This window comes from Piliocolobus tephrosceles, chromosome 21 (assembly GCF_002776525.5).
Source record: "Piliocolobus tephrosceles isolate RC106 chromosome 21, ASM277652v3, whole genome shotgun sequence".
Lineage (NCBI taxonomy): Eukaryota > Metazoa > Chordata > Mammalia > Primates > Cercopithecidae > Piliocolobus > Piliocolobus tephrosceles.
Window position 1 is genome coordinate 22,953,150 of NC_045454.1, and position 27,200 is coordinate 22,980,349.

The 27,200-nt window shown below is 41.5% G+C and overlaps 1 protein-coding gene across 3 annotated transcripts in view; it reads right to left on the reverse strand.

The window, feature by feature from the left end:
• The window catches only part of LSM14A (LSM14A mRNA processing body assembly factor), a 62,481-nt gene extending 36,541 nt beyond the window's left edge, over positions 1-25,940 (reverse strand). For 2 of the 3 annotated variants that reach the window (XM_023229074.3, XM_023229071.3), the window contains exons 1-2: positions 25,609-25,940; positions 1,230-1,393 (exon numbers count right to left, since the gene is read on the reverse strand). In XM_023229074.3, coding sequence (XP_023084842.1) covers positions 1,230-1,393; positions 25,609-25,729 — 285 coding nt within the window. In that variant the 5' untranslated portion in view covers positions 25,730-25,940. The remainder of the gene's footprint in view (positions 1-1,229; positions 1,394-25,608) is intronic. The other variant, XM_023229073.2, reaches the window with a different exon arrangement.
• Positions 25,941-27,200: the final 1,260 nt, after the last annotated feature.

Below are 27,200 nucleotides of genomic sequence, written 5' to 3' on the forward strand. Positions count from 1 at the left end.
GAGGTCAGGAGATCAAGACCATCCTGGCTAACATGGTGAAACCCCATCTCTACTAAAAATACAAAAAATTAGCCAGGCATGGTGGCAGGTGCCTGTAGTCCCAGCTACTTGGGAGGCTGAGGCAGGAGAATGGCATGAACCCGGGAGGCAGAGCTTGCAGTGAGCCGAGATCGTGCCACTGTACTCCAGCCTGGGCAACAGAGCAAAACTCTATCTCAAAAAAAAGTAAATAAATAAAATAAAGAGATCTACATTTTCTCCAATTCTTTCAGGTTTCCTTTCACCAAAATAAGACTTAACAAGGGTAGGGGTAGATGATTAAAAAGTTTAAATTGGGAGATTTAAGAGTTGACCTAAATATGTTAAAATACATTTATGTTTGTGTTTTCTTATCATATAACATTGCAGGCCAGGCACAGTGGCTCATGCCTATAATCCCAGCACTTTGGGAGGCTGAGGTGGGCGGATCACCTGAGGTCAGGAGTTTGAGACCAGGCTGGCCAACATGGTGAAACCTCATCTCTACTAAAAATACAAGAATTAGCCAGGTGTGGTGGTGCGTGCCTGTAGTCCCAGCTATTCAGGAGGCTGAGGCAGAAGAATCGCTTGAACCAGGGAGGCGGAGGTTGCAGTGAGCCGAGTTCGCGCCACTGTACTCCAATGACTCTGTTTCAAAAAAAAAAGGAAGGAAAAAAACCCCAACATTGCATATTACAACAAATGCAGAACAATGTGATTTTGCTTTTTGTTCCCCATTAAGCCTAATAATCTTATCTAAGAGTAGCTGTTATTGCCCTGGTTTGCAATATAAACCATATCTCAATAGCATGGTAGCACGGATTCTAGATTCTAAAGCAGGCTGCCTGGATCTGTTCAAACAGTGGCTCTACCTGAATTTCCTCACTTGTTAAAAGTGAGAATAATTATGGTACCAACCTCAGAGTGTGTCTTATATGTACACCACTTCCACAGCGTAGCCTTCAAGGTTAGCTACTGCAATTGCTGTTGACATTAGAAAATATTTCATAACAAATTCTTCAGCTGTTTCTTATCTTAGTTCTAATTTATGATTAGAGAAAAACCTAGATGAGAACATTATCCAGTAATTTCAGGTATCCAGGTAACTTGAAAATGATAAGCTACATGAACATTCAACTGGAGAGAAAAAAGCCAAGGCTAACCCTGTGTGGAGTTTACCTGTACTCCAAGACAAATTTACCATCAGTTACCTGAACGATAGCTGGGTCTTGAGGCAAAGAACACTGTGGTTTTGGTGGCTCACAAACAGTAAGGTCTTTAATGTCACTCCCACGGAATATAATGTATTCAAAGACTTCATCTCGAGGTGGTATTGGACGATCTGTCGGTCTGTCTTCTGTACCAAAGGATCGAACTGGCAAGAAAACAAAGGATATGAGATGTGTGACTACTCATTACATTCAGGTAGTACCCCAGATTCTAAGTGTTGTATTTCAAGTACTAAGCAGTAGTTCTGAAATGTCTGAGAAAGTATTCATTAATCTATAGCTAAATAATTTTTTTAAAAGAGGAAAATAGAGTGGGTTTTGCCTGAAGTTAAATATACGCAATATAAAAGACTATCAGTATTACGAGGTTGTGCTCCTCTTATATTTTTATTTATTTGTATCTTTAATGGTTGTAGTGAGGTGTTATTTATTGATGAGCCTGCGTCTCTGTCCCCCAGGCTGGAGTGCAGTGGTGTGGTCATGGCTTCCTGTAGCCTCAGTTTCCCGGGTTCAGGCAATCCTTCCATCTCAACATCCCATGTAGCTGGGACCACAGGTATGTGCCACTAAGCTCAGCTAATTTTTTTTATTTTTTAGTAGAGATGAGGTTTTGCTATTTTGCACAGGCTGGTCTTGAACTCCTGGCCTCAAGTGATCTTCCTGCTTCAGTCTCTCAAAAGTGCTGGGATTACAGGCCTGTGCCATTGTGCCTGGCTCACCGTTAATTTATTTTTAATGTTCTCATTCAGCAAAATAAAAATTAGCAACCTATGTCTTTCTTGGGGAGGGATGGGGAGACAAAGTTTTTTCCAGTCTACAAAATCTCAGTTTGGGTACTGATCTTTGGGACACAGAGAGCAATGAAGGTATTAATATTTACCTTGCTGAGCAGTAAGTCCTCTAGAAGCCAAGCCGAGTAGCTGCCAGCTATTCAGGCCCATGGGACAGCCTGAAATACCCTAGTTACCTAAAATATCTACCATATAATTAAATCTGATTATTTTAACAATGAAGATAGCATTACTCAAAGTTAAACCAGGGACCACCTACAACACAGTAAGCTGGCTACAAATAAAGATTTCTACTGAATCTTTTTGCTGGGGACAGGGTCCAAAAATCTGCATTTTAAGCCAATTTCTGGCTAGGCACAGTGGCTTACACCTGTAATCCCAGCACTCTGGGAGGTCAAGGTGGGAGGACTGCTTGAGCCCAGGAGTTCAAGATCAGCCCTAGCAACATAGTGATGTCCTGTCTCTACAAAAAATAAAAAAACAAACTTAAAAAATTAGCCAGGTGTGGTAGTGCACGCCTGTAGTCCCAGCTATAAGGAGGCTGAAGTATAAGGGATCTCTTGAGTCTGGGAGATTGAGGCTGCACTGAATCGTGGCTGTGCTCCTGCACTCCAGCCTAGGCGACAGAGCAACACCCTACTTCAAAATAAATAAATAAAATAACCAAATCCCAAGTTTCTTATGAATACAAAAGTTTCAGGTTCATTGTCCTGGGAGAGTTCTGAAAACGTCTGCATCCATAGAGAAGTTCCAAATAGAGAATATGAAACATCATATACTATTCATTTAAAGAGTATCCTAAAGGAAGTAAACCCCTTAACATTTCTTTTTTTTTTGAGATGGAGTCTCATTCTATTGCCCAGGCTGGAGTGCAGTGGCGCGATCTCGGCTCACTGTAACCTCTGCCTCTTGGGTTCAAGCGACTCTCCTGCCTCAGCCTCCTGAATAGCTGGGATTATAGACGTGTGCCACCATGCCCAGCTAATTTTTGTATTTTTTTTTTTTTTTTTTTTTTTAGCAGAGATGGGGTTTCACTATGTTGGCCAGACTGGTCTAGAACTCCTGACCTCAAGTGATCCACCGCGCCCGGCCCCCTTAACATTTTTAATGCATATGCTTTTTTTTTTTTTTTTGCAGAACTGATGCAGCGCTAAATTAAGGATGAATGTCAGGCTGGATGCAGTGGCTCATGCCTGTAATTCCAGCACTTTGGGAGGCCGAGGTGGGCAGATCACTTGAGGTCAGGAGTTTGACACCAGCCTCAACAAAATGGTGAAACCCTGTCTCTACTAAAAAATACAAAAAATAATTAGCTGGGCATGTTGGCGTGCGCCTGTAGTCCTAGCTGCTCAGGAGGCTGAGGTGAGAGGATTGGCAGAACTCAAGAGGCAGAGGTTGCAGTGAGCTGAGCCGAGATGGTGACCAGCCTGGGTGACAGAGCAACAATCTGACTCAAAAATAAACAAATAAATAAATAATTAAAAAAGAATATTATTTCAGTGTAAATAATGTCCTACACTCTTATTCTAAAAGTTCTTTCTAGTACTTATGAGACTTCAGGAAAGACAGTGGCACAGGTAGTTTGGCAGAAGATCCTTCCCTAAAACTAAAGGAAAAAAACAAAAAGGAAGTTAAAATATCCCTAAAATCATGAAAAGTTCTCAAACTTATACCATGAAATTTTATTAAACAGCACAATTAAGGTACAGAATGAGTTAGTTGAAACTGAAAGACCAAGCCCAGAATCCATATGTAAGTATCCCTTGCCTTCTCCTCCCGAGAGAAATTTTGACTAGCATCTTCAACTTGCTAAGATTGGGACAGGGACACAGGTGTGATGAGGAAAAAAATGCGGAACACCCTACCTGAAACTTCCCTTCTCTGGTGGCCAAACAGTACTTTAGCAGGCAGGAGGATTTTATATTTTTACCTTTATCCAAAAGGAAGGGTAAGGAGGAGAAAGGACTAATTACAAATAAATCAGTCTCACCCCTAACCATCACAACGAATAAAGTCTCACGCTTCCAAAGTAGCAGATGAGATCATCCTGAAGCAGAGGGGCAACAGTCAAAGGCCCTTCTTCTACAAAACTAGAGAAGCTCTATTAAGCTTCCTAAAGCCTAATAGAGCTTAGCCAGGTGAATTCAGAGTGAAGTAAAAGAGAATCTGCATTTCACGTTTTCGCAAGCAGCAGATACTGAAAGGACCTACTAAGGAAAAAAAGAGTAGAAACATCAGGGAATCAAGACAAATTTTACAGGAAAGATGGAAAGAAGGGAAGAAAAGAGGGAAAGGAGGGAGGCAATGATGGAAGGAAAGAAAAAGGTATATCAAAATAAAGAAAAAAGGCAGGAAAGAAGAGAAGAATCAAAGAGGACACGGTCTTCATTTGCTTATTTCGTTTTTTTCCACTACCAGCGGTTTGCCCTGACAGAGAGGACACAGTCTTCAAAAGGTGGATGAAATACATTCAGTATTAGTATTTATCACAGAAAACAGAAGAAATTTTCTGAAAGGACTGCTTCGACATTCACAAGAAAAACAGATAGCATAGACTCTTATGATCAAAACAACACTGAAAGGGTAGCATGCAGATTTAAGGAAAGAAAATTATACAAGAAAAATAAAACAGCATAACTAATAAATGCATCAACAGTCAATGCAGTTAAAACCAAATCACTAGAAGAGAATAATTTTGAGAAAAAGTAAACGAGATGTCATGAAAAAGCAGTACAGCAATAAAAAGGTTAGAGAAAAGATGACAGTTATGAAGATCCAACAGTTAACTACTGTCCCGAGACAGACAAAAGAATAAGAGAAAATATAATTAAAGTTACAACAGAATAGAAATGTCTTGACATGAAGGCCTAAATTTCATCAAACGTTTTCACTGTATTTCCAGAAAAAAAAAAAAAAAAAAAAATCAGACCACTACAAGCCACAGAGACTTATGTTATGGTATATCAAAATAAAGAACGCAAAAAAAGTGGCATCCAAAGATAGGAAATGGACAATAAATTCATTTAAACACAGAAGTGTACATGACAATTTACTATGGTTCTAGAACAGAAATAGTTCTGGAAAAGACTACAAAGTTACAAAGTGTAACAAACTAAGAATAGTATATCACAACATTTTAACAAAAATTGGGAGATTAAAATGAATAGAGAAAAAGAAACTAAACAGACAGTAGTAGTATCTAAACTTACACTTTCATCTCTCATCATGTCAAGTAGGAGTCACTTGACACATTTTTTTTTTTTTTGGTTAGTTGATACTAAGCGAAGGCTTTAAAATTTTTTATTTGAAAGAATTTGTTAAATTCTACTATGGGTCTTGGAAATAACCCATAGTAGAATTTAAAACTAAGAGCATACTTTCCAAAATATGGTGTGAAGAAAAACTCTATCATATGGCAAATGAAGCAAACTGAAAAAGCATGAAAACAGAAATCACAGAATAAGAATGATTTGCACACACCAAGAGTTTGAGAAACATACTCTAATGATGGAGGCTGGCTTCATAAGATTTGGGGTTTTCAATGCAATCGAGTTCTTATAGTATTGTGAAGAACAAATTCCACAAGAGAGATTAGAAGGGCACATATGGCTAGAAGATACTGTTACAGAACAAATGAGAAGTCTGGAAGGTTAAAACTTGAGCATTAAGAGTAGAGAGGAAGGAGGCATGACAAGCACAGAAAAGGTAAAGAACTACTGGAACTATTCTACTACAACACATACATTAGCTCATATGCAATCAGTAAATAAGGGAATTATGTCAGTACATTCAGAAATCACATTGGTTCATTTCCAGTTTTTCCTAAAATGTTATTTAGTTTTTGCATTTGCAGGTAACAACAGTTAAATACACCTAGCCATGAGTAGTGCCATCACTTCTGGTTACCTTTACTGTTTTTAAAGGGAAAGTTCTAAATTTACCGAATTATTTGTTTAAAATTTTTAACTTACCTTTAAGCACGCTAGTATTTTTTATTAGGTTTACATTAGTGCTTAAATTACAAAGATGCACAGATTTCAAATGGTCTGCTCCTAATCCTAGTTTTCCCATAAACCCCGTTCTTCTTAGTGCAGGAAGGCATACTCAGGAAGGTTAGTGGTTAACAGGGTATGGGGGAAATAAGGAGGGATTACTTAATGCCTAGGGATATTTGATTTTAGTAGGATTATGAGAAGTTTTGAAACCAAGGCGAGGTGGTAGTTGCACAACACTGTGACTACACTAAGTGCCACTGAACTGTATACTTTATAATGGTTAATTGCATGTTATGTGAATTTCAACTTCAAACATATATGTGCACACACACCTACAAATACAGCCTAAAAGAGAATACAGAAAATGACAAAAGTAGTTGGGGAGAATGGGGAAACTGGGGGCGGTTGTCCTCTACATTTTAAACTTCATCATGTTGCCACATTGCTTTAATAATGTTTTCTTTCTTTTTTCTTTTATTGAGATAGAGTCCCTTCTCTGTCATCCAGTCCAGGCTGGAGTGCAGTGGTGCCATCTCAGCTCACTGAAACTTTTACCTCCCAGGCTCAAGCTATCCTCCCACCTCAGTCTCTTGAGTAGCTAGGACTACACTACACCTGGCTAATTTTTTAATTTTTTGTAGAGATGAGGTTTCGCCATGTTGCCCAGATTGGTCTCCAATTCCTGGGCTCAGGCGATCCATCCACCACACCCTCCCAAAGTGCTTGGATTACAGATGTGGGCCATGATGCCTAGCTAATAATTTTATCTGTCTCAAGAAAATCAATTTTCTATTTCTAGCTCGAAATAACACCAAAGAATTTTTTAATAGAAATGCATTCCATGCATCAAACAAACAAACAAAAACAGGGTCAAATTATTTGGCAAAATCACTCATCTAATCCAGTCTCCAGATTTAGACAAGCTCAAACATCATCCTAATGTCAAACTGGTTGTTAGTGTATACAATACTTGTATATACAATCATAGTACAAGGCCAGAGAAATGAGTTGTAGTGACAAACTTCCCAATACCATACCTCCATTATAAAATACCAAAAATGTTCTAACTTTAAGCATGATAAACATTATATACTTAAAATACATACTTAAGTAAAGCTAGTACCCCCCCAAAATGACACTATTAACACCAGGCTGGGTATGGTGGCTCGCACCTGTAGTCTCAGCACTTTGGGAGAGTGAGGTGGGCAGATCACCTGAGGCTGGGAGTTCGAGACCAGCCCAGCCAACATGGCGAAACCTGTCTCAAAAAAAAAAAAAAAAAAAAAAATTAGCCGGTTGTAGTGGCACATACCTGTAATCCCAGCTACTCGGGAGGCTGAGGCATGAGAACTGCTTGAACCCAGGAAGTGGAGGTTGCAGTGAGTTGAGATCACATCACTGCAGTATAGCCTGAGCAACAGAGTAAGAAGAAGAAAAAAAAATTCCCAAAGCCTGATCTTTTATTTTACTTTATTTTATTTGAGACACAGTCTTGATCTGTTGCCCAGGCTGGAGTGCAGTGGCGCAATCTCGGCTCACTGCAACCTCTGCTTCCTGGGTTCAAGCGATTCTCCTGCCTCAGCCTCCCGAGTAGCTGGGACTGCAGGTGCGCACCACCATGCCGGGCTAATTTTGTATTTTTTTCTTTTTTTTTTTATTAGAGACTGGGTTTCACCATGTTGGCCAGGATGGTCTCCATCTTCTGACCTTGTGATCCACCTGCCTTGGCCTCCCAAAGAGTTGGGATTACAGGTGTGAGCCACTGCACCCGGCTTGAACTTTTTTTTGACATAAACTAAAAATTATAAATTAGGCTCTAATGTTAACTGAACATAAAAAGAAACAAGTCTGTTGAATACCAAAATTTGAAAGCAACAAATGAAACACTGAATTATCCAAAAGACGCTTACAAAGTAAGTCAAGAAACTAAGACCAAGTTCAAATGAAAACTTAGAATAAGATTTATGATGTAGTAAAGTTAAAACTCTTCACTCAAGTATCAGCTGCAAGATCTGATTCCAACATACTCAAATTTAAAAATTTCAACCAAGTTCATTGTTCTCAGTTCACAGATCAGGTTTTCTGTCCTCTATTTTTATCTCTCCTCACATCTAGAGTATCCTAAATTTCAACTTGAAGATTCCAGGTATCAGTCAGGGTTTTACAGAGAAACAGAATAAATCAGATGTGCATATATAAACACAGAAAGAGACTTAAGGAATTGGCCCAGGGGATTAAGGAGGCCTGGTAAATCCAAAATCTGCAGAGCAGGCTGGCAGAACTCCTTGCTCAGAGGTCAGTCTTTGTTCTATTAAAGGCCTTCCACTGATTGGATGAGGCCCACTCACAAGACGAGGCTACTCACAATTTACCAATTTAAATGTTAATCTCATATAAAAAACACTTTCACAGAAACATCAAGAATATGTGATCAAATATCTACGCACTGCAGCCCAGTCAAGTTGGCACATAAAATTAGCCATCACCCAACTCCACCCGGGCAGAAGTAATCTGTTCTTCCTTTGAAAACCACACAGCATTCTATCATTCTGTCTAGACTACCCTTCTAGAATTTAAAGATCTTCAGGAGAAAGATCTGTATCTAGATCATCTTTGCAGCTCCCACAGAATCTAACACAGTGCTCTACATACAGCTGACATTTGAGAATTTCTTGAATAAATCACACAGTAGAAAAGGCTATTAAGTAAGCTACTTCCAAAAATACTTAATAGTGTTTAATATCAAGGGAATTGAATTAAGTTATAAAAGAAACTAACAGGATAAAATGAAAGAATGGTTGTTTAGAGTAAATAACAACTGATGTTGACAGAATGGGAAAGTGGGAAAAACAAACCCAACTTCAGCATATTTAAAAAACAGTCTACATGCAAAAGTAGCAAACCAGGAAACAAAAAAGTTACAGTTACTATTTTTCTTCTCCTTCTGACATTTATACGTAAGTACAGCTCTTGTCCACTTGGTGCCATACACAAACTCTTGCTGAAACTATCTGAGATATAGAAACTATCTGAGATCTCTTGGAATAAGGTATTATACATGGATTTAATACAACAAGGTTTAATTACTTAAGTACTAAAAAGCACCATCTCCTCTATAACACAGTACTCTTTCCCAGGCCCGAAAGGTAAGAATGGTAGAAAGCTGACTCTGGGTTTTTTACTTACGAGCAGAGCTTTGCCGGGCGCGGTGGCTCAAGCCTGTAATCACAGCACTTTGGGAGGCCGAGACGGGTGGATCACGAGGTCAGGAGATCGAGACCATCCTAGTGAACACGGTGAAACCCCGTCTCTACTAAAAAAATACAAAAAACTAACCGGGTGAGGTGGCGGGAGCCTGTAGTCCCACCTACTGGGGAGGCTGAGGCAGGAGAATGGCGTAAACCCGAGAGGCGGAGCTTGCAGTGAGCTGAGATCCAGCCACTGCACTCCAGCCCGGGCGACAGAGCGAGACTCCGTCTCAAAAAAAAAAAAAAAAAAAAAAAAAAAAAAGCAGAGCTTTACAAAAATAAGATTCCACAGTCCAGCTCTTGGAACCACATCACAGCCTGCTTCCACAAACTCTCACTTTCCGCATGTCTGCACTCCTTCTCTGGCGCCTTCTTCACCCTTACCCACACTACTTTCTTCCTGTTAGCAAATATTACTGCACCGAATGAAAACATCTGTCCCTCAGCCTCCACCATCTTTTCCTGAACCCACTACGAACTTAACACTCCTAACAGAGGCTTTACTCCTGCCCTGGTGTCTGCAATATTCTCAATCACCTCACAGATCACATGCCAAGCACTGGTGACCCAATGACAAAAAATTACCTCCACCTCCAGAGGTCATAACCCAGATGACCTTCCTCTCACCTTCTGCAAAATATTCTCAAAATCAACTTCTTCGCACTTAACTCTAGAGGTTACATCATCTTCGACTGAAAAAATCCCAAAGCCATCTTGTTAAGAGCCCATCTTGTCCTTATAAAACCAAAAAGGCAATTTGAAAATTTAGATAGGGATGTAATAACAAAACAATACTGGCTTCTTAGAAGGTTTTACAAAGTAAAACACATTTACAAAGGATCTCTCTGTAACTGTACATAAGAGATAGCCTTAACATCTTCCTAGATAGCCTCTACATGTGGCTAATTCTAACTCACCTGTCAGGCCCCAGCTTAAATGCTTGTCTCTGTCAAGAACCTTGTCTCTGTTGTTTTGTTTCTTAGCACAAAGCATAGTGTCTAGCATATAGTCATGGCAGGAGCTGAGTAATTCTCTTGAATGAAGAGCTTATTAAATAGTAAGTAGAGAAAATTTAAGGGGGCAGAAAGGAAGCTTTTACATGCTTGGTGCTTAGGGTGAATATTAAAGAGGAATCCAACAAGTGAGGGGCACTCTAGAAAGAGGTACAACATGTGCCCCCTGCCCCCTGAAAAGCATTAGGACAAGCAGGGCGATAGGGAGGGAAGACCTCTGCTAAATTTAGATTTTATCCAGGAAGAAATGTAGTCATTAAAAATTTTTTAGAAGGGACATCAGCTAGATCTGTGTTTCAGAAAAAAAACTACCACCAGCAGTGACCATGTAAATACTGTAAGTAGTTTTTACAATTGAGAAATTATTGGACAAGGCTAGATTCAAAGCAAGAAGCAACAATTTCCTACATCATGGAGGGTGACAGTAAAGACTGAGATAGGGGATGGGTATGAGGACAAGTCAGAAACAAGAACTTGAGGATATATAAGAAGAAAAAACAAGAAGGATATAAGATTTTACACTGACTTAACATTTGGTGAGTACTTACTAGATGCTAGACACTATAATATGTATTAATTTAGTTAACTCTCACAAGGATTCTGTATAGTACAAGTGGTTATTATTCTCATAATTAATAACAAAAGATAAAACAATAGAGTGAAGATCAAAGAAAGCTTCTTTGGCAACATAAATATCTGAACTGAGATTTGGTGATGAACATGGGACAAGAGTAGGGTGAAGTCAGGATGACCTGTATGTGTTCATGGAACAAAAAACGCAAGAGAAGTAAAGGGCAGAAGGGGACGTGTGCTATGAAATAAAGCCGAAAAAGCACTAAAGAGTGGGGTAAGGATTCCAGTTTTTCTAACAACAGAAAACCACTAAAAGAACTAAAAGCAGAAAGCCACAGAAAGCAACTGGAGGCCGGGTGCGGTGGCTCGCGCTTGTAATCCCAGCACTTTGGGAGGCAGAGACGGGTGGATCACCTGAGCTCAGGAGTTCAGGACCAGCCTGGCCAACATGGCAAAAACAAAATTAGGCGTGGTGGCAGGTGCCTGTAATCCCAACTACTCAAGAGGCTGAGGCAGGAGAATCACTTGAACCCAGGAGGTGGAGGTTGTAGTGAGCCAAGATCGCATCATGGCACTCCAGCCTGGGCAACAAAAGTGAAACTTTGCCCCAAAAAAAAAAAAAAAAAAACCAGCCTGAAGCAACTTACTTTGTGTTTTGAAAAGATCACTTGTGCCCTTGTGCCATAGGGTGGCCCATGCTATAGAAAGAGGGACAATGGTGGACCATCTAAGAGGTGAAGAAAACCTGGGCTGGGGAAGATGCAGAGAAGTAGCAGATGGAGTCAAAAGTATTTAGGAGGTAAAATCCAAAGAACTGAATGAATATAGAGTATGACGGAAAGGGACAAATTTCAGGTGTCTGGTCTGGGCATTCACTGTTCACTCCAAGGTGTGATGTGAACTCTCCTTCGAAATCCTACCAAGTTCATAGCTTCAGTGCACTTTCCCTAACCATGGGCATTCATTTATGTATCTGCTGGGTAGGAAGATGGCAAAGGGTGGCTATGGCTACCAAAAGTCTAGACTCTAAAAGAGTATCTTCTATGGAACTAGCACAGAGTTAATAAATAAATAATTTAAAAGGCATTACACCACACAGAAGTTAATACAATAATGGCAATTAGGAGACTAAACTGTGCTCTATTTTGACTAATCAATTAGCCAAAGGAATGAATTCATGACCTCTTAAAACAGGGTATCTCCCCAATGTGCACTTAATAAGTAATCGTTCAGTGAGGACTCCTCACATACTAGTCAGTCTCACTGGGGAACTATGGATCGGGACATACATAGTTGGACAGTGGACAGTGACCTACATCGCTGTTAAAAGAGCATATACCCCAGCCAGGTGCAGTGGCTCATACCTGTAATCCCAGCACTTTGGGAGGCTGAGACAGGTGGATCACATGAGGTCAGCAGTTCAAGACCAGCCTGGTCAACATGATGAAACCCCATCTCTACTAAAAATACAAAAATTACCCGGGCGTGGTGGTGGGCACCTGTAATCTCAGCTACTTGAGAGGCTGAAGCAGGAGAATCACTTGAAGCTGGGAGGCGGAGGTTGCCGTGAGCTGAGATCGCGCCATTGCGCTCCAGCCTGGGCAACGAGCAAAACTCTGTCTCAATAACAAAATGAAACAAACAAACAAATAAAACAAAAAAAGGGCATACGCCAGCTACCGAAAGCAGTCATTCTAGACTTCCGTTTATAAATTTCGGTAAAAACAAAAGGGCCACATGAGGACTAGCCAGACTGAAAGGAGATCAAGACTGACAATCAGAGCACACAGTGCCCATGCAAACCAATTCAATACAGGAAAGAGAAAATTGTATTAAAATCTAACAAGAGCAGGCTGTGAAAGAAAAGAGAAGTAAATAGAAAACAAAAAGCCAATTTTGGTATTTTTATACATATCCTTATATATGCACTACATACCTCTACAATAGTATGGAAAGAAACTGTACTTTTCACTGAGTATATTTTTGAAAATGTTTTTATCATATGCATTCATTCTCTACTTAAACACAAATATTTTAAAGAAACACACATCTCCACCATACCCACAACAACTCAATAGAAGCATCAAACAGAAGGGAAACTAGTGAATGCCAAATCGGTGAATCAGAAGACTGGTTTGAGGAACTCTCTCAGAATCTACAGCAGAAAGGGTTAAAAGCTGGAAAACAAAAATAAACAACACGGAGCATAAATGTTTAAAATGGACTGTCAATAGGAGTTCCACAATGAGAAGCAATATCAAAGAAAAACAAAAGTTTTCCTGAGCTAAAGAAAGGCTTGATTCTTGGGATCAACATGCATTCCTTAAAAGACAGGAATGTTGGAAGAAAATAGCCCTCCAAGAGTTCCAGTGGGAAGTGTGTGGGAAAGCCCACCAATAACTACATTCTTTATATACAAAAGAGAATCGGACTGGTATCTAACATTTCACATGGAGCGGTAAATGCAAGCAGACAATGGACAATGTGGAAGATACCAGGTAATGCAAAATATTAACACAGAGAGAACAAAAGGGATATTAGCAGACATGCAGCTCAGAATAACAATCCATAGAAAGTTTCTTTGTTGTAAAAAAAAAAAAAAAAAAATACCAGACAAACAAATTTAATAGTGTTGAATAAGAACTCAGAGAGAGGACCAGTGACTCACGCCTGTAATCCCAGCACTTTGGGAAGTCGAGGTGGGAGGATCATTTGAGGTCAGTTAGAGACCAGCCTGGCCAACTTAGTGAAACCCCATTTCTACTAAAAAAATACAAAAATTAGCTGGGTGTGGTGGCACACGCCTGTAATCCCAGCTATTTGGGAGGCTGAGGCAGGAGAATCACTTGAACCTGGGAGGCGGAGGTTGAAGTGAGCTGAGATCATGCCACTGCACTCCAGCCTGGGTGACAGAGCAAGACTCTGTCTCAAAAAAAAAAAAAAAAAGAAAAGAAAAAACTCAGTTTTATCTAAGTCAACATTGTAAATAAAGCTGCTCTTAAGGGGTAACTTAAACCCCAAATTAGATAAAACCTGGAAAATGGGACAAAGGGAGAAAAGTAGAAAGATACGTTAAAACTTTTATCTTAGGCATAGCGAAGGTAGCTTGTATTTATCTGGGTCTTGGAAAATTAAAAACATCTATGAACCCTCTTCCCAAATGTTTCCGTATATAAATAAAAACAGCTTATAACTTCAGGGGATCCAGACTCCCTGAAATCTACCATGAACTCCATGTAATTAATCTATTATAGATAATGGCTAATTACTCCAATTGATAATTGATACAGAGAAATACAGTTGTTTGAAATTTAAGGTTTCTAAAAATGCAAGAAAGTTTTAATATTAGGAAATCAATTTAATAAGCATAATTTACATATTAAAAGCAAAGGAAAGGCTGGGAGCAGTGGCTCATGCCTGTAATTCCAGCACTTTGGGAGGCCGAGGTAGGCGGATCACCTGAGGTCAGGAGTTGGAGATCAGCCTGGTCAACATGATGAAACCCCGTCTCTATTCAAAATACAAAAATTAGCTGGCATAGTGGTGCATGCCTGTCATCCCAGCTACTCAGGAGGCTGAGGCAGGAGAATCACTCGAACCCAGGAGGCAGAGGCTGCAGTGAGCCAAGATCGCGCCATTGCACTCCAGCCTGAGTGACAATTGTAAAACTCCATCCAGCAAAGGAAAGCAGATCAGAGGTTGCCTAGGACTAGGGGTCCTAGGCAGCTACTGACTAATGTCCACAAAAAAGCTTCTCAAGTCGACGGAATTGTTAGAAAACTGGACTGTGGTGATGGATACACAACTTTCATTATACTGCACACTTACAGTGGGTGAATTGTATAGTATGTAACTTACACCCAATAAAGTTAAAAGTTAACAGGTTAAACTCATACCCCAAAACTTATACCCTTCATCCCAATTACTACAATCTTCTAGTTTCCATTGTGCCTGTTGATATCAACTCCTGAGCCTTTTAGGAGTTTAGGGTGAAAGTCAAGTTACATCTTGGCTTTTCCCACGGCCTACTGGGTCGCACGGCTCTCAACTTCGCTAAGTCATTTAAAGTCATGTATTTGCTTTTCAGTCTTCCAAACTGTGTTGATGCTGTCTCCTTTCCAAATCTATTTTGTCCTCTATGAGTTTACGTATTTTTTTAAAAGTCCCTCTCATGTAGTTTTGATAGGATTTATCAACAGGAAGGAAAAGTAAAAGCATGTCCAGTTTGCTAATATTTACCCAATGGTTTAAATTTAATGTTGACTCTCTAAGCTGCTTTCAGTTGGGCATTCTTCCTCATGGCTGTTTTTATATTTTAATCTCCAAATGATAAAACCAAGAGTCAGATATAAAAATACGACATAAGAGTGAAAAAGCAGGGGGGAGGATAAACGCATCCATGAAGAATTAAAAAACAGCAGCAACAAGGCTAAGGAATGGAAGACAAGATAGAAATTAATCTGAGACAGAAAGAGGTGGGGGAGAGGGGAGGAAGGGAGTGTCGGAGGTAGAGAGAATGAACGGATTTCTTTTTTTTTCTTTTGAAATGGAGTCTTGCTCCATCGGTCACCCGGGCTGGAGTGCAGTGGCCGGATCTCAGCTCACTGCAAGCTCCGCCTCCCGGGTTTACGCAATTCTTCTGCCTCAGCCTCCGGAGTAGCTGGGACTACAGGCGCCCGCCACCTCGCCCGGCTAGTTTTTTGTATTTTTTAGTAGAGACGGGGTTTCACCATGTTAGCCAGGATGGTCTTGATCTCCTGACCTCGTGATCCGCCCGTCTCGGCCTCCCAAAGTGCTGGGATTACAGGCTTGAGCCACCGCGCCCGGCCGAATGAACGGATTTCTTAGATTTAAAGAGAGTTGACTCTTCAGATTCACAAGGTCCACTGAGAAACACTCAGAGGAAAAAGCAAACCAAACCAAAAAACAAACAACGACAACAACAACAAATCAGTGTGGTCACATTTGTGAATTTCAGGAACAGAGAATTCTAAATAAAAGCTTCCAGAGAGAAAAGTGACTGAGAATCAGACTGGCATCAGCAACCCCAGTATATCAGAAGAACAAAAAGCAGTAACGTCAAAGTTCTATAGAAAAAAGACTCTTAATTTGGAAATATATAGCCAACCAACCAGTCAAGCAATCAAGAAAACATAGGTTCACTAAGAAGATTTGTCACCTACCTTTTCCATGTTATTTATTTTTTAATTACAAAGATCCATCAAGTAAAATTGGGAGGAGTGGAAAGAATCAACTGAGAGGTACATACTGGAAACAAGAAACAGGAATCTGAGGATCTCTGAATAGACTAGTGAGAGACAATGGACCACGGTAGTAGGGGTGGTCAGAGGTCAAATTCTGCACCTAGTTTGAAAGCAGAGTTGATAGGTTAGGATCACATGAGGTGAGAGAGAGAGGGAGGAATTAAGGATGGCTCCAAGGTGTTCGGTCTTACCAACTAGAATAGAGCTGTCAATTGATTAGATGGGAAAGGCTGATGGAGGAACAGGTTTAGGGAATGCTGAATTGAGATTCTAAGCAGACATCCCTACTTGTAGAGATGTTAAAGAGGCAATGTGATACACAAGTCAGGAGTTAGAGGAGAAATCCAGGCTGGAAATAGGAGTCAGTGATATACAGGTAGTATTTAAAACCAGGAACTAGATGGATGAGATCATCAAAAGAATGCAGATGACTAAATAAATGCTAACAGAGAGAGAAAAGGGGAGGTAATTGAGCCCTGGAGCTCTCCAACTGGATTTGGCAACATGGAAGTCTTTGGTAACTTTGATAAGAAAACTTCATATGTAGGAATAAAAACCTTAGTAAAGAGGGCTCAGAAATGAATGAACACCAGTGGTGTAGACAACTTCAAGGAGTTTTGTTATAAAGGGAAGGAGAGAAATGGGGCAATCGTTAGAAAAGAGGAAATGCAGTTCAAGTACAGTGGAGTTTTTTTGGTTGTTCTTAAGATAGAAGAAATAATCGCCTGTCTGTAAGTAGACAGAAAGCTACGTTAGGGAAGGAAAAACTGAGCAGAGTAGAGAACTGCTGGAGCAATGTCCCTGACTCACCAAGAGGGGACGAATGCTGCACAAGCGGAAGGGTGGTCTTAGACAGAAGTAAGAACAGTTTACCCATATTTATCAGAAAAAAAAAAAAAATAGAAGTTTGGGGGATGGATGCAGGTAACTGGATATATGAGGGGTAAGTTTATCAAAATTATCTTTCATTTGCTGTTCTTTTCTCAGTTAACTATTATAGAAAGCACGGTTAAAGGGCTGAAAGTGAAGATGGGGGAGGAAGTGTTGGAGGCTTGAGGAAAATGAATGGAACAGCCATGTAGAAAAGTGAAATGGATTATGAAGTATAGTGTGACTGCTAGGAAGTGACCATGACTGCTGAGGCTAGCGAACATAAATTTAGAGTGAGGCTGGTCAGCACATCTGTGCTGATATAATCAGGGTTGCGATTTCTTGTATAAGACAGCAAGAGGGGAATAGGGTAGGGGCTGTGGGTATGTGTACTGACCATCACGGTTGCTCATGGAGTTGAAGCAGGATAAAGAGGGAAGTAAAGTTATAAGGGGAATGAGAGGACAGTGAAAGGCAGTAAGATGACGGTACACTACAGTAGGTGTGAATGACTGACACAGTTGGGCTACTAGAGAGACTGAGCACCTAGACAGAGAGGGAGATGGTGGTGGGAAATAACATGGAACAGCTATTCTCTATTAAGTACCAACATTAAACTAGTTACTTCTTTTATATCACCTCATTTCATTATCAGAATGACTCTGAAAGATGGGCATTATTATCCATTCCTACTGAAAAGATGAAGAAGTTAAAGCTAAGGTTAAATAACTTGTCCAAGACCAAAAAGCTGCTAAGTATTCCAACTGGCATTTTGGGTCACACTTTCTTTCAGAAACAAACAAAAAATCCTACCAAACTAGAATAAGGCCCTTGGGAATAAATTATTTTACAGACCAACTCACACTTTGTCCACTAAAAAATCTGCTGGACACTGAGGCTCAAACCTGTAATCCCAGCACTTTGGGAGGCCGAGGCAGGCAGATCACTTGAGCCCAGGAGTTAGAGACCGACCTGGGCAACATGGTAAAACCCTGTATCTACCAAAAACAGAAAATTAGCCGGGTGGGGTGGTGTGTGCCCGTAGTCCCAACTACTTGGGAGGCTGAGGTGGGAGGATTACCTGGGCCCAGGGAGGTCAAGACTACAGTGAGCTGTGATTGTGCCACTGCACTCCAGCCTGGGCGACAGAGTGAGACTCTTGTCTCAAAACAACAACAAAATTTACTTCAGTGATATCCAGTTTTAAAAACAGCTAATTAATATACAGCATCATGAGAGAAAGGCAAATTGTTTCTACAGCAAGCATCTTCTAGCATGGAGTAATTAAATTCAAGTTAAACTATCTGCAGCCATTGCTATTATTACTGTAGTACTGAGTTAAATACAAAACTCTTGCTATGTATCATGCACAGATAAGATTTCTTTTTTCTTTCTACCTCCTTCCTTCTACTATTTTTTTTCTTCAGTTTTATGCTGTTTTCTCTACTCCCGACTTAGAAAGTCATGGCTTACCTTACTTAGCCCTACTAGAAAATGAACAGTTTTTGACACCTGACTTCAGACTCCCAGAATTACCAAGTATTTCTGTGGACAATGTAACAATAATAAACTGTTTCCAAGGCTCCAAGTTCTGGCAACATCACTAAATAGGGCAACAAAAAGAAACCAAGGCTTGAAGTTTCACTAAATCTTTGTCATTTTAGGTAGTAATTTTGTGAATTGCTAGATTTAGATCCCCAATAATGCAAGAAATCAAATAAAGCACCCCATAGGTATTTTATCCATCACACAAAGCTCTTCCACTCTCTCCAATAAGGTCACAGTTTATGACTATGTGACTAACATCAAGAAGTAGATAAATTATGCCAGTGAGCCAGACTTAGCAGATGATTAAAGAAATCTGTTAACAATTTACTTGTTCTTATATCCTTCCACCAATCTCTTGATTTTAAGAACAACTTATTTTAAAGGCAAGTGGCTTATATAATCATTCTTCACAAAGTCTCTTCACAATGCAGTAGCAACCTGGTTTTCATTTTAATGATTATCCAGGTAAGCTAACTAAATATAAGAATTTATTTTTGATAAGAGTTTCACTCACTTTAGCCTATTTAGGCATCCTATTCACTTATAGACACAGGTGCAAACACAACTGGAACTATTCCATAAAACATTCATACATGTCACCACTGTGTAATTTCCTCCTACATCCTGAATGGAGGCTTCCTTTAAACTTTAAATGAAAATTATAATTGAGCTTGAGTCAGAAAGAGTTTACCTCCCCAATAATGTTAATTATGTCACTAGATTTCATCCTGTTGGATCCCTACTCATTGAAATTCTTCAAGATTTCTTTAATGTGAGGGAGGATATTTTAATTTTATAGGGAAATGCAATTGTTAACATGGAAAAGCATTATTTGGAGGCATCCCCAAGACACTTCTACAAGAACAATAAGCTAAAATGCTAAATCATTTCCATTTACTCACTCATTAACTAAACATCCTTTCATCCCAGGAGCTCAGAGTCTGGAGGTGAGGGGGAACGGGAAGACAGACAATAAACACATATGCAAATAAGCAAAGAAGATTAAGTGTAAGTCATGATCAGTGCTGAGAAGAAAATAAATTCAGGGCTGTGACACAGACTACAAACTGCAACAAACGGCAGAAACAAACTGCAACACAGATCATCTATAAACATACTTAGCAGATTGACATCAAAGCCTTTCTAGGTTGCCTTTATGACTTCTTGACATATGCTTAGGTTCCAAGGATCAAAGCCCCTCAAACTTACCTGTTTCACTTGCTAGAACTAAAGCTAGTCTGTGACATCTCTAGCAGAAAAAAAAGCGCATCACCCATTTCAGAGCACCTCTGCAATTAGGCTTTTGATTATATGATGCAATAACTTATCCACACTGAAACATTTTCAAGAGAGAAACAGATTATTATTATTATTATTATTGTGTGTGTGTGTTTTAAGACACAGTCTCGCTGTGTTGCCCGGGCTAGAGTACAGTGACGCGACCTTGGCTCACTCTAACCTCTGCCTTTCGAGTTCAAGTGATTCTCCTGCCTTAGCCTCTCAAGTAGCTGGGATTACAGACGTGCACCAGCATGCCTGGCTAATTTTTGTATTTTTAGTAGAGACGGGGTTTCACCATGTTGGCCAGATTGGTCTCAAACTTCTGACTTCAGGTGATTTGCCTGCCTCAGCCTCCGGAAGTGCTGGGATTACAGGCTATTGTTACTTTGTAAGACAAGGTTTTGTTCTGTGTCTCAGGCTGGAGTGCAGTGGCATGATCACAGCTCCTCTTGGGCTCAAGCAATTCCCCCCCCCCGCCCCCGCCCGTCTCAGCCTCCCAAGTAGTCGAGACAACAGGCATGCACACCACCATGCTTGGCTAATTTACTTTTTATAATTTTTTGTAGAAATGGAGTCTCCCTATATTGCTGAGGCTGGTTTTGAACTCCTGGGCTCAAGCAATACTTCGGCCTCGACCTTTTGGAAATGTTGTTGGGATTACAGGCCTGAGTCACCCTGCCCGGCCGGGATGTTTTTAATAATTATGCCAGAACAGGCACAAACAAGGACTTTCCACCAGGGCAAACTAGGCCATATGGTCACCCTAATTATATACCACATCAAATGTAAATAGTCCAAAATTTCAAGAGTAGTTTATAGTTCCAGATATATTTAAATCATAATATCCAAGCCCTACATTATAATATGGACTGTATAAACCAAGTGAATCCCTTACTAAACGTAAAGCTCTGAACATCTCACATTGTACACAAAATCAATTTCAGATGCATTATAAACCTCAATATGAAAAAGCAAAGCACAAAAAGGTTTAAAGATAATCAAAGTATCTCCATGATGTTTTAAAAAAAGAAACACTAGCCATAAAAAATTGATGAACATGTTTACATTAAAACGAAGAACTTCTGTTCATTAAAAGAAACTACTAAATGGGAAAGAAATGTTTGCAATATATACATCCAACAAAGGATATATATTCAGAATACAAAACCCTAGAAAAACACACGTGTTTCAATTTAAAAAAGGCAAAAGATTTCAAATGAAATCCAAAGACCCAGATATGAAAAGGTGGTCAGCCTCATTTAGTGATGAGGGAAATGATTAAAACTAAATACAACTATATACCCACCAGGATTGGCTAGAATTGAAACATATGATACTAAGTATGGTTGTTGGTAAGGGATATGAAACAAGAACTCTTACATACTAATAGATGAAGTAAAAACCAGTAAACAACTACTTTGGAAAACTACTTGGCATTACCTGATAAAGACAAACATTCCCCATGTTCTTGCAATTCAAATTCTAAGTATATAACCTCAAGAAAACTACATAAACATGCATCAGTGCACTTCAACAGAAATGTTCATAAAAGCACTGTTTATAATAGCTCCAAACTGCAAACAATCTAAATGCAATATCCAAAACAATGGCAGAAGGAATAAACTTGTGCTATAGTCATGATGGAATACTATGAAACAATAAAAGCTAAAAATAAAATATATACAAGATAATCCTATTCACATAAAGTTAAAAAATGGGCAAAATTAAACTCTATTTATTTAGAGATGTAAACTTACATGGTAAAACTATAAATGTCAGAAAAACATTTATATCTAGCTTAAATTAAGATGGTGATAGTTGTGACGGAAAAATATAGGTGGTGCAAGGCTCCTGGGATGCTGGCAATGTCTGTCTTGCCCTGGGTGATAGTTACAAAGACGTTTGTTTAAAAATATTTCATTTTTATCTTATGTATCTTTTCAGCCTGTGTAGTTAGGTTTCACAATAACACTCTCCCCGATAAATTAAAAAAAAAAAAAAGTTCAAAAAAGAATTCTAAGAATGTTACTCAAAGAGATTAACTCTTAATCCATAGTTTAAAAAGAGGAACAGGGATCTCTACATCCAAATACACACTGTATTATAAATTCCATGAATAAACTTTTGGCTTCAGGCCGGGTAGTGCCTCACGGCTGTAATCCCAATACTTTGGGAGGCCAAGGTGGGTGGATCATTTGAGGTCAAGAGTTTGAGACCAGCCTGGCCAACATGGTGAAACCCCGTCTCTACTAAAGATACAAAAATTAGCCAGCTGTGGTGGGCACATGTAGTCCCAGCTACTTGGGAGGCTGTGGCAGGAGAATTGTTTGAACCCTGGAGGTGGAGGCTGCAGTGAACCCAGATCACGCCACTGCACTCCAGCCTGGGCAAGAGCCAAGACTCTGCCTCAAAACAACAACAACAACAAAAAACACAAACAAAACAAAACAAATGAAAACACTTTTGGCTTTACTCTTTTAGACTACCATTCTTCATTCAAATTTTGAAATGGAAGGTGAAATTTTCTAATATCGAATTACTCAACCAGTCATGTAAATTTTAAAATTTTAAGACTGAACTCCTCGCTTCTAATCTTGAAATCTGTAATAAGTGTCCAGTATTGACTAGACAGTTATAATGTAGCTTTTGATTAGATAATATGTAGAATAATATATAAAGGTTGGATAATGTCAGTTTTTGCAAACATAATCAAATTCCCCAAACCTGTTACATGTTTAACTCATGTTGCTTAAGAAAAAGGAGCTGGGTACAGTGGCTCATGCCTGTAATCCCAGCATTTTGGGAGGCTGAGGCAGGGGGATCACTTGAGGTCAAGAGTTCAAGACCAGCCTGGCTAATATGGTGAAAGACTTTCTCACTAAAAAATACAAAAATTAGCCAGGCGTGATGGCACGCACCAGTAATCCCAGCTACTCAGGAGGCTGAGGCAGGAGAATTGCTTGAACTTGGGAGGCAGAGGTTGCAATGAGCCAGGATTGCGCCACTGCACTCTGGCCTGGGCAACAGAGTGAGACTCCATTTCAAAAAAAAAAAAAAAAAAAAAAAAAAAAAACAGCATATAATGATTTGGGATGAAATATCAAAGCCATGAGTACAAACATAAATTCAATGATTAAACATTTTTTTCACTGCTATATTCACATATTTATCAAGTCATGACACGAAGAACAAATTTATATTTTATGTCATATGAATTTAACTATTATAGACTAATGAAATACTGACTCCAAAAGCCGCTGAAGTTTTTAAAATGTGGGTTGTTAAAATGTAGACTTTTGGGGTTCCTGCATAAAAGGATATGTTCGTAGTTTTTAAAAAATAACAAAAATACTCTAAAAATTTTCAAATGTGTTTTTTCTTTGTGAGGAATAAAGGTAACACAGCCAACTTATTGAGTCACTAAGCTGGCAAGATACCTTTCAATTCAGATTAGGTAAAGCAATACTTTAAAAAATGTATTAAACCACTTTCATGGAAATTATTTTCAACCCATATCTGGCTCTCAACCAGCACTTTTCATAATTTCATAAAGACAGGCTTTTTTAAATAATTGCATAAAGCCAGAAAAACACTATACAGCTAAATAACTATTATATAAAAAATATAAAAATAAATTCAAAATAAGGCCAAGCAAAAACTAAGTTAGTTAAGAAACATCACTGGGAAAGTCTTTAATAAATATCAAATACCATCATGTATCCTATAGTGGATTTCTAAAAAGACACTGAAGCGCTAAGTCTACGGGTGTTTTAATGAGGTAATGTGTCACAATACAATGTTTCACAAGGTGAAGAGGGAAATGTGGGGGTACTCCGATTTTTTTTTTTTTTGAGACGGAGTCTCGCTCTGTCGCCCAGGCTGGAGTGCAGTGGCCGGATCTCAGCTCACTGCAAGCTCCGCCTCCCGGGTTCACGCCATTCTCCTGCCTCAGCCTCCCGAGTAGTTGGGACTACAGGCGCCCGCCACCTCGCCCGGCTAGTTTTTTGTATTTTTTTAGTAGAGACGGGGTTTCACCGTGTTAGCCAGGATGGTCTCGATCTCCTGACCTCATGATCCACCCGTCTCGGCCTCCCAAAGTGCTGGGATTACAGGCTTGAGCCACCGTGCCTGGCAAAATACTGATTTTTCATACCACTTTTAAAATTAGACTTGGTGATTTTAAAAAGTGTATATAATTCAATGATCTTCAGCAAATTTGCAGAGCTGTGCAACTATCACCATCTTGTACTACTCCTTTATGGTGTACAGTTCTATAACATCAAAAGGTTCCCTATCCAGGTATAAGATTTGTCCCAACGCCAAGACTAGTAAATCTAAAAAGATTTACCTGAGGCTAGGCGCGGTGGCTCATGCTTGTAATCCCAGCACTTTGGGAGGCCGAGGCGGGTGGATCACCTGAGGTCAGGAGTTCGAGACCAGCCTGGCCAACATGATGAAACCCTGTCTCTACTAAAAATACCAAATAAGCCGGGTGTGGTGGCGGGCGCCTATAATCCCAGGTACTTGGGATGCTGAGGCAGGAGAATCACTTGAACCCGGGAGGCGGAGGTTGCAGTGAGCCGAGATCATGCCATTGAACCATCTAAAGAGCTAAACTCCATCTCAGAAAAATAAATAAATAAAGGATTTACCAGAGCATCCAACATTCCTATCAGTTAACGACTTTGAAAAGTTTACAGATTTCAAAAATCTTCTTTATCCTTGGACCTAACCTATCCAGAGGGTCCCTAACCATGCTATGCAGTTCCCACCTCTACCATAAGTGCTGGGAAAATCACCTAGGTTATCTAGCTTCCCCCAAAGTATTTTACACTGTTGTGAGATTTCCTTTAAGATTCAAGAGCTAAAGTTTATTTTCTTTCTGGTTTCCTGGCAGAGCAAAGGCCCTGCACGTGTGAACGGAAACAAAACCCACACAGACTCTAGAGATGCCAAATATTAGTACTATGGGTAGGGGCACCTTCCTTCTCGGCCGAATTCACTTTCCCAGAGAGCCTCCAGAGGGATCAGTCAACGCCCACTGAGCCTGGATCAAAGGTCAAGCTTGCCTGGTCACGAAGGATCCTGGATCAAGCTTGAACCCGTTTCCAGAAACAAGGGAGTCAGGGCAGCAGCAAGCATTTTTACCACGCGCCCTAATGAGATGGTTGCACAACAGGCTTTGAGGATTCCGGTTTAACAGGTAAATACCAACAGAGAATGAGCCGAGGGAGATGGGATCTGCTCCACGGCATCGATGGCATTTCGAGAATGTCTGCGTCGCAGAGCAAACCCAAAGTTTTAGCACATTACTCAGAGTTCACCAGAGGAAGATTGCCACGAATTGAAATGAACAAAGTGAGAAAATGGGTGCTGTGTAGTCAACGCATCCGCGATGAACTCAAGCTGGGCGGAAAAATTCTTTGAATACTCCGGCTTTGTTTTGTGCTAAGACGACAGAAGCCCCGAATTTCGGAGTTGGAAGACGCGTTTCTCCGTGTGCTCCAGCCCGTTCTCGGACTTCAGGGCCGCGCACTCAGTCCCGTAGTTCCCCGGGCTTCAGGCGCGGACCTTCTAGGGGGGCGGAAGCCAGGGAGCCGCGGGGAGGCCGCGGTCCGGCCCGCGACGCCGGGGCCCGGGGAAGGGAGGGGAGAGGGGAGAGGCCTGCCGGAGCTCGACGGAGGGAGGGAAGGGAACGAGGAGGTCGCGGGCCGGAGCGGGGAGCAGCCCCGAGCGGCGCCCGGCCCGGCCCCCACCCCGAGGCCCGGTCCCGCGTACCTTTGGCAAGGGCTACGGTGGAGTTTTCGGTGTCGATGGTGTAGAGGATGCCCTCGTAGCGGATCTCCGCCTTGGAGATGAGGCTGATCTTGCTGCCGATGTAAGGGGTGCCCCCGCTCATGGCGCCGCCGCCGCCGCTCCCGGCTGCTCGCAGAGAGGCAGATCCCACGCCGCTGTCGCCCGCTCCGCACGCCCGCTAGCTCCGTCGACACCTACAGCAGCCGCTTCAGACCCAACATGGCGGCGGCGCCGGGTCCGCTACCCTCCCCCAGCCTCCCGCCCTCAAGCCGCGGCGCGGCGGCGGCGGCAGCGGCAGCGGCTGCGGCGCGGGGCATGCTGGGAGGGCGAGGCCGCGCTGTCGCGAGACTTTGCGGACGGCTGGCGGCTCCCGGTTCCTGGCTCCCGGCTCCGTCGCAGCCTCCGTAGTCCGGGCAGCGCCTGTGGGCTTGGGCTACGGCGGTGGTCCTGGGGCCGCGTGAGAGGAACTTCGGGGACCGGCTGAGTGCCTCGTGGCACCCGCTTGCTGCGGGCTGGAGAGGAGGCGCGCGGCCCTCCTTTTGACTCAGGCCTTGGCCGCCTTGTCGTGGGTCCTGTGTCTTTGCCGACGCGGGGCCTTCCGCCTGGAGCGCTGCCCACCCGCCTCCGAGTTGTGGCGAGCCGCTGCTCATCCTTTTAAGACACTGAACCTACACCTCGTGGAGTTCCCACGGTTCTATTACCGCAGCCATCGTCCGGGGAGCTTCCCCCGAGGCTGCCCCTGGAGCTGGGGCTCTCCCAAGGCCTCAGTGTTTCAGCCCCTTCCTGTCCCTCTCATTCAGCCGGTCTGAACCAGCTTCATGGCTTGCAACGCCATTGTAATTCACCAATCCCAATTATCAGTCTGTAGCTTGGATCAATTCCGTGAACTCGGGTTTCGCGACCGGCCTCCGTCGAATCTCCAACGTTAGGGGTCCAAAGCCATGCTCCCTGTTTCCCCTCTAACCTGCTCCTTCACCACCGTTCCCTGTTGATGTAACCGGTACCATTTTTACCGGTTGCTCAGACTAAAAGCCTTGAGTCAGTCTTGACCTCTGTCTTGCTTCCACATCTGTTCTGACTACACCTCTCCGTTATATCTACACAATATATCCTAAATCTGACCTCTTCCCTTCATCTCCATCCCTACACCTCTCCCACAAACCACGATTACTCGGGCTGAATTATTGCAGTAGCCTTCTAAAAGTTGCCTCTGTGTCAACCATTGCCCCCAGTACTTTATTCTCAGCACAGCAGCTAGAGAGATCTTGTTAAAATCTAACTCAGCGCTGGGCGCGGTGGCTCACGCCTGTAATCACAGTACTTTGGAAGCCCGAGGCGGGCGGATCACAGGTCAGGGGTTGGAGACCAGCCTGGCTAACACGGTGAAACCCCGTCTCTACTAAAAAAATCCAAAAAAAAACTAGCCGGGCGAGGTGGCGGGCGCCTATAGTCCCAGCTCCTTGGGAGGCTGAGGCAGGAGAGTGGCGTGAACCCGAAAGGCGGAGCTTGCAGTGAGCTGAGATCCGGCCACTGCACTCCAGTTTGGGCGACAGAGCGAGACTCCGTCTCAAAAA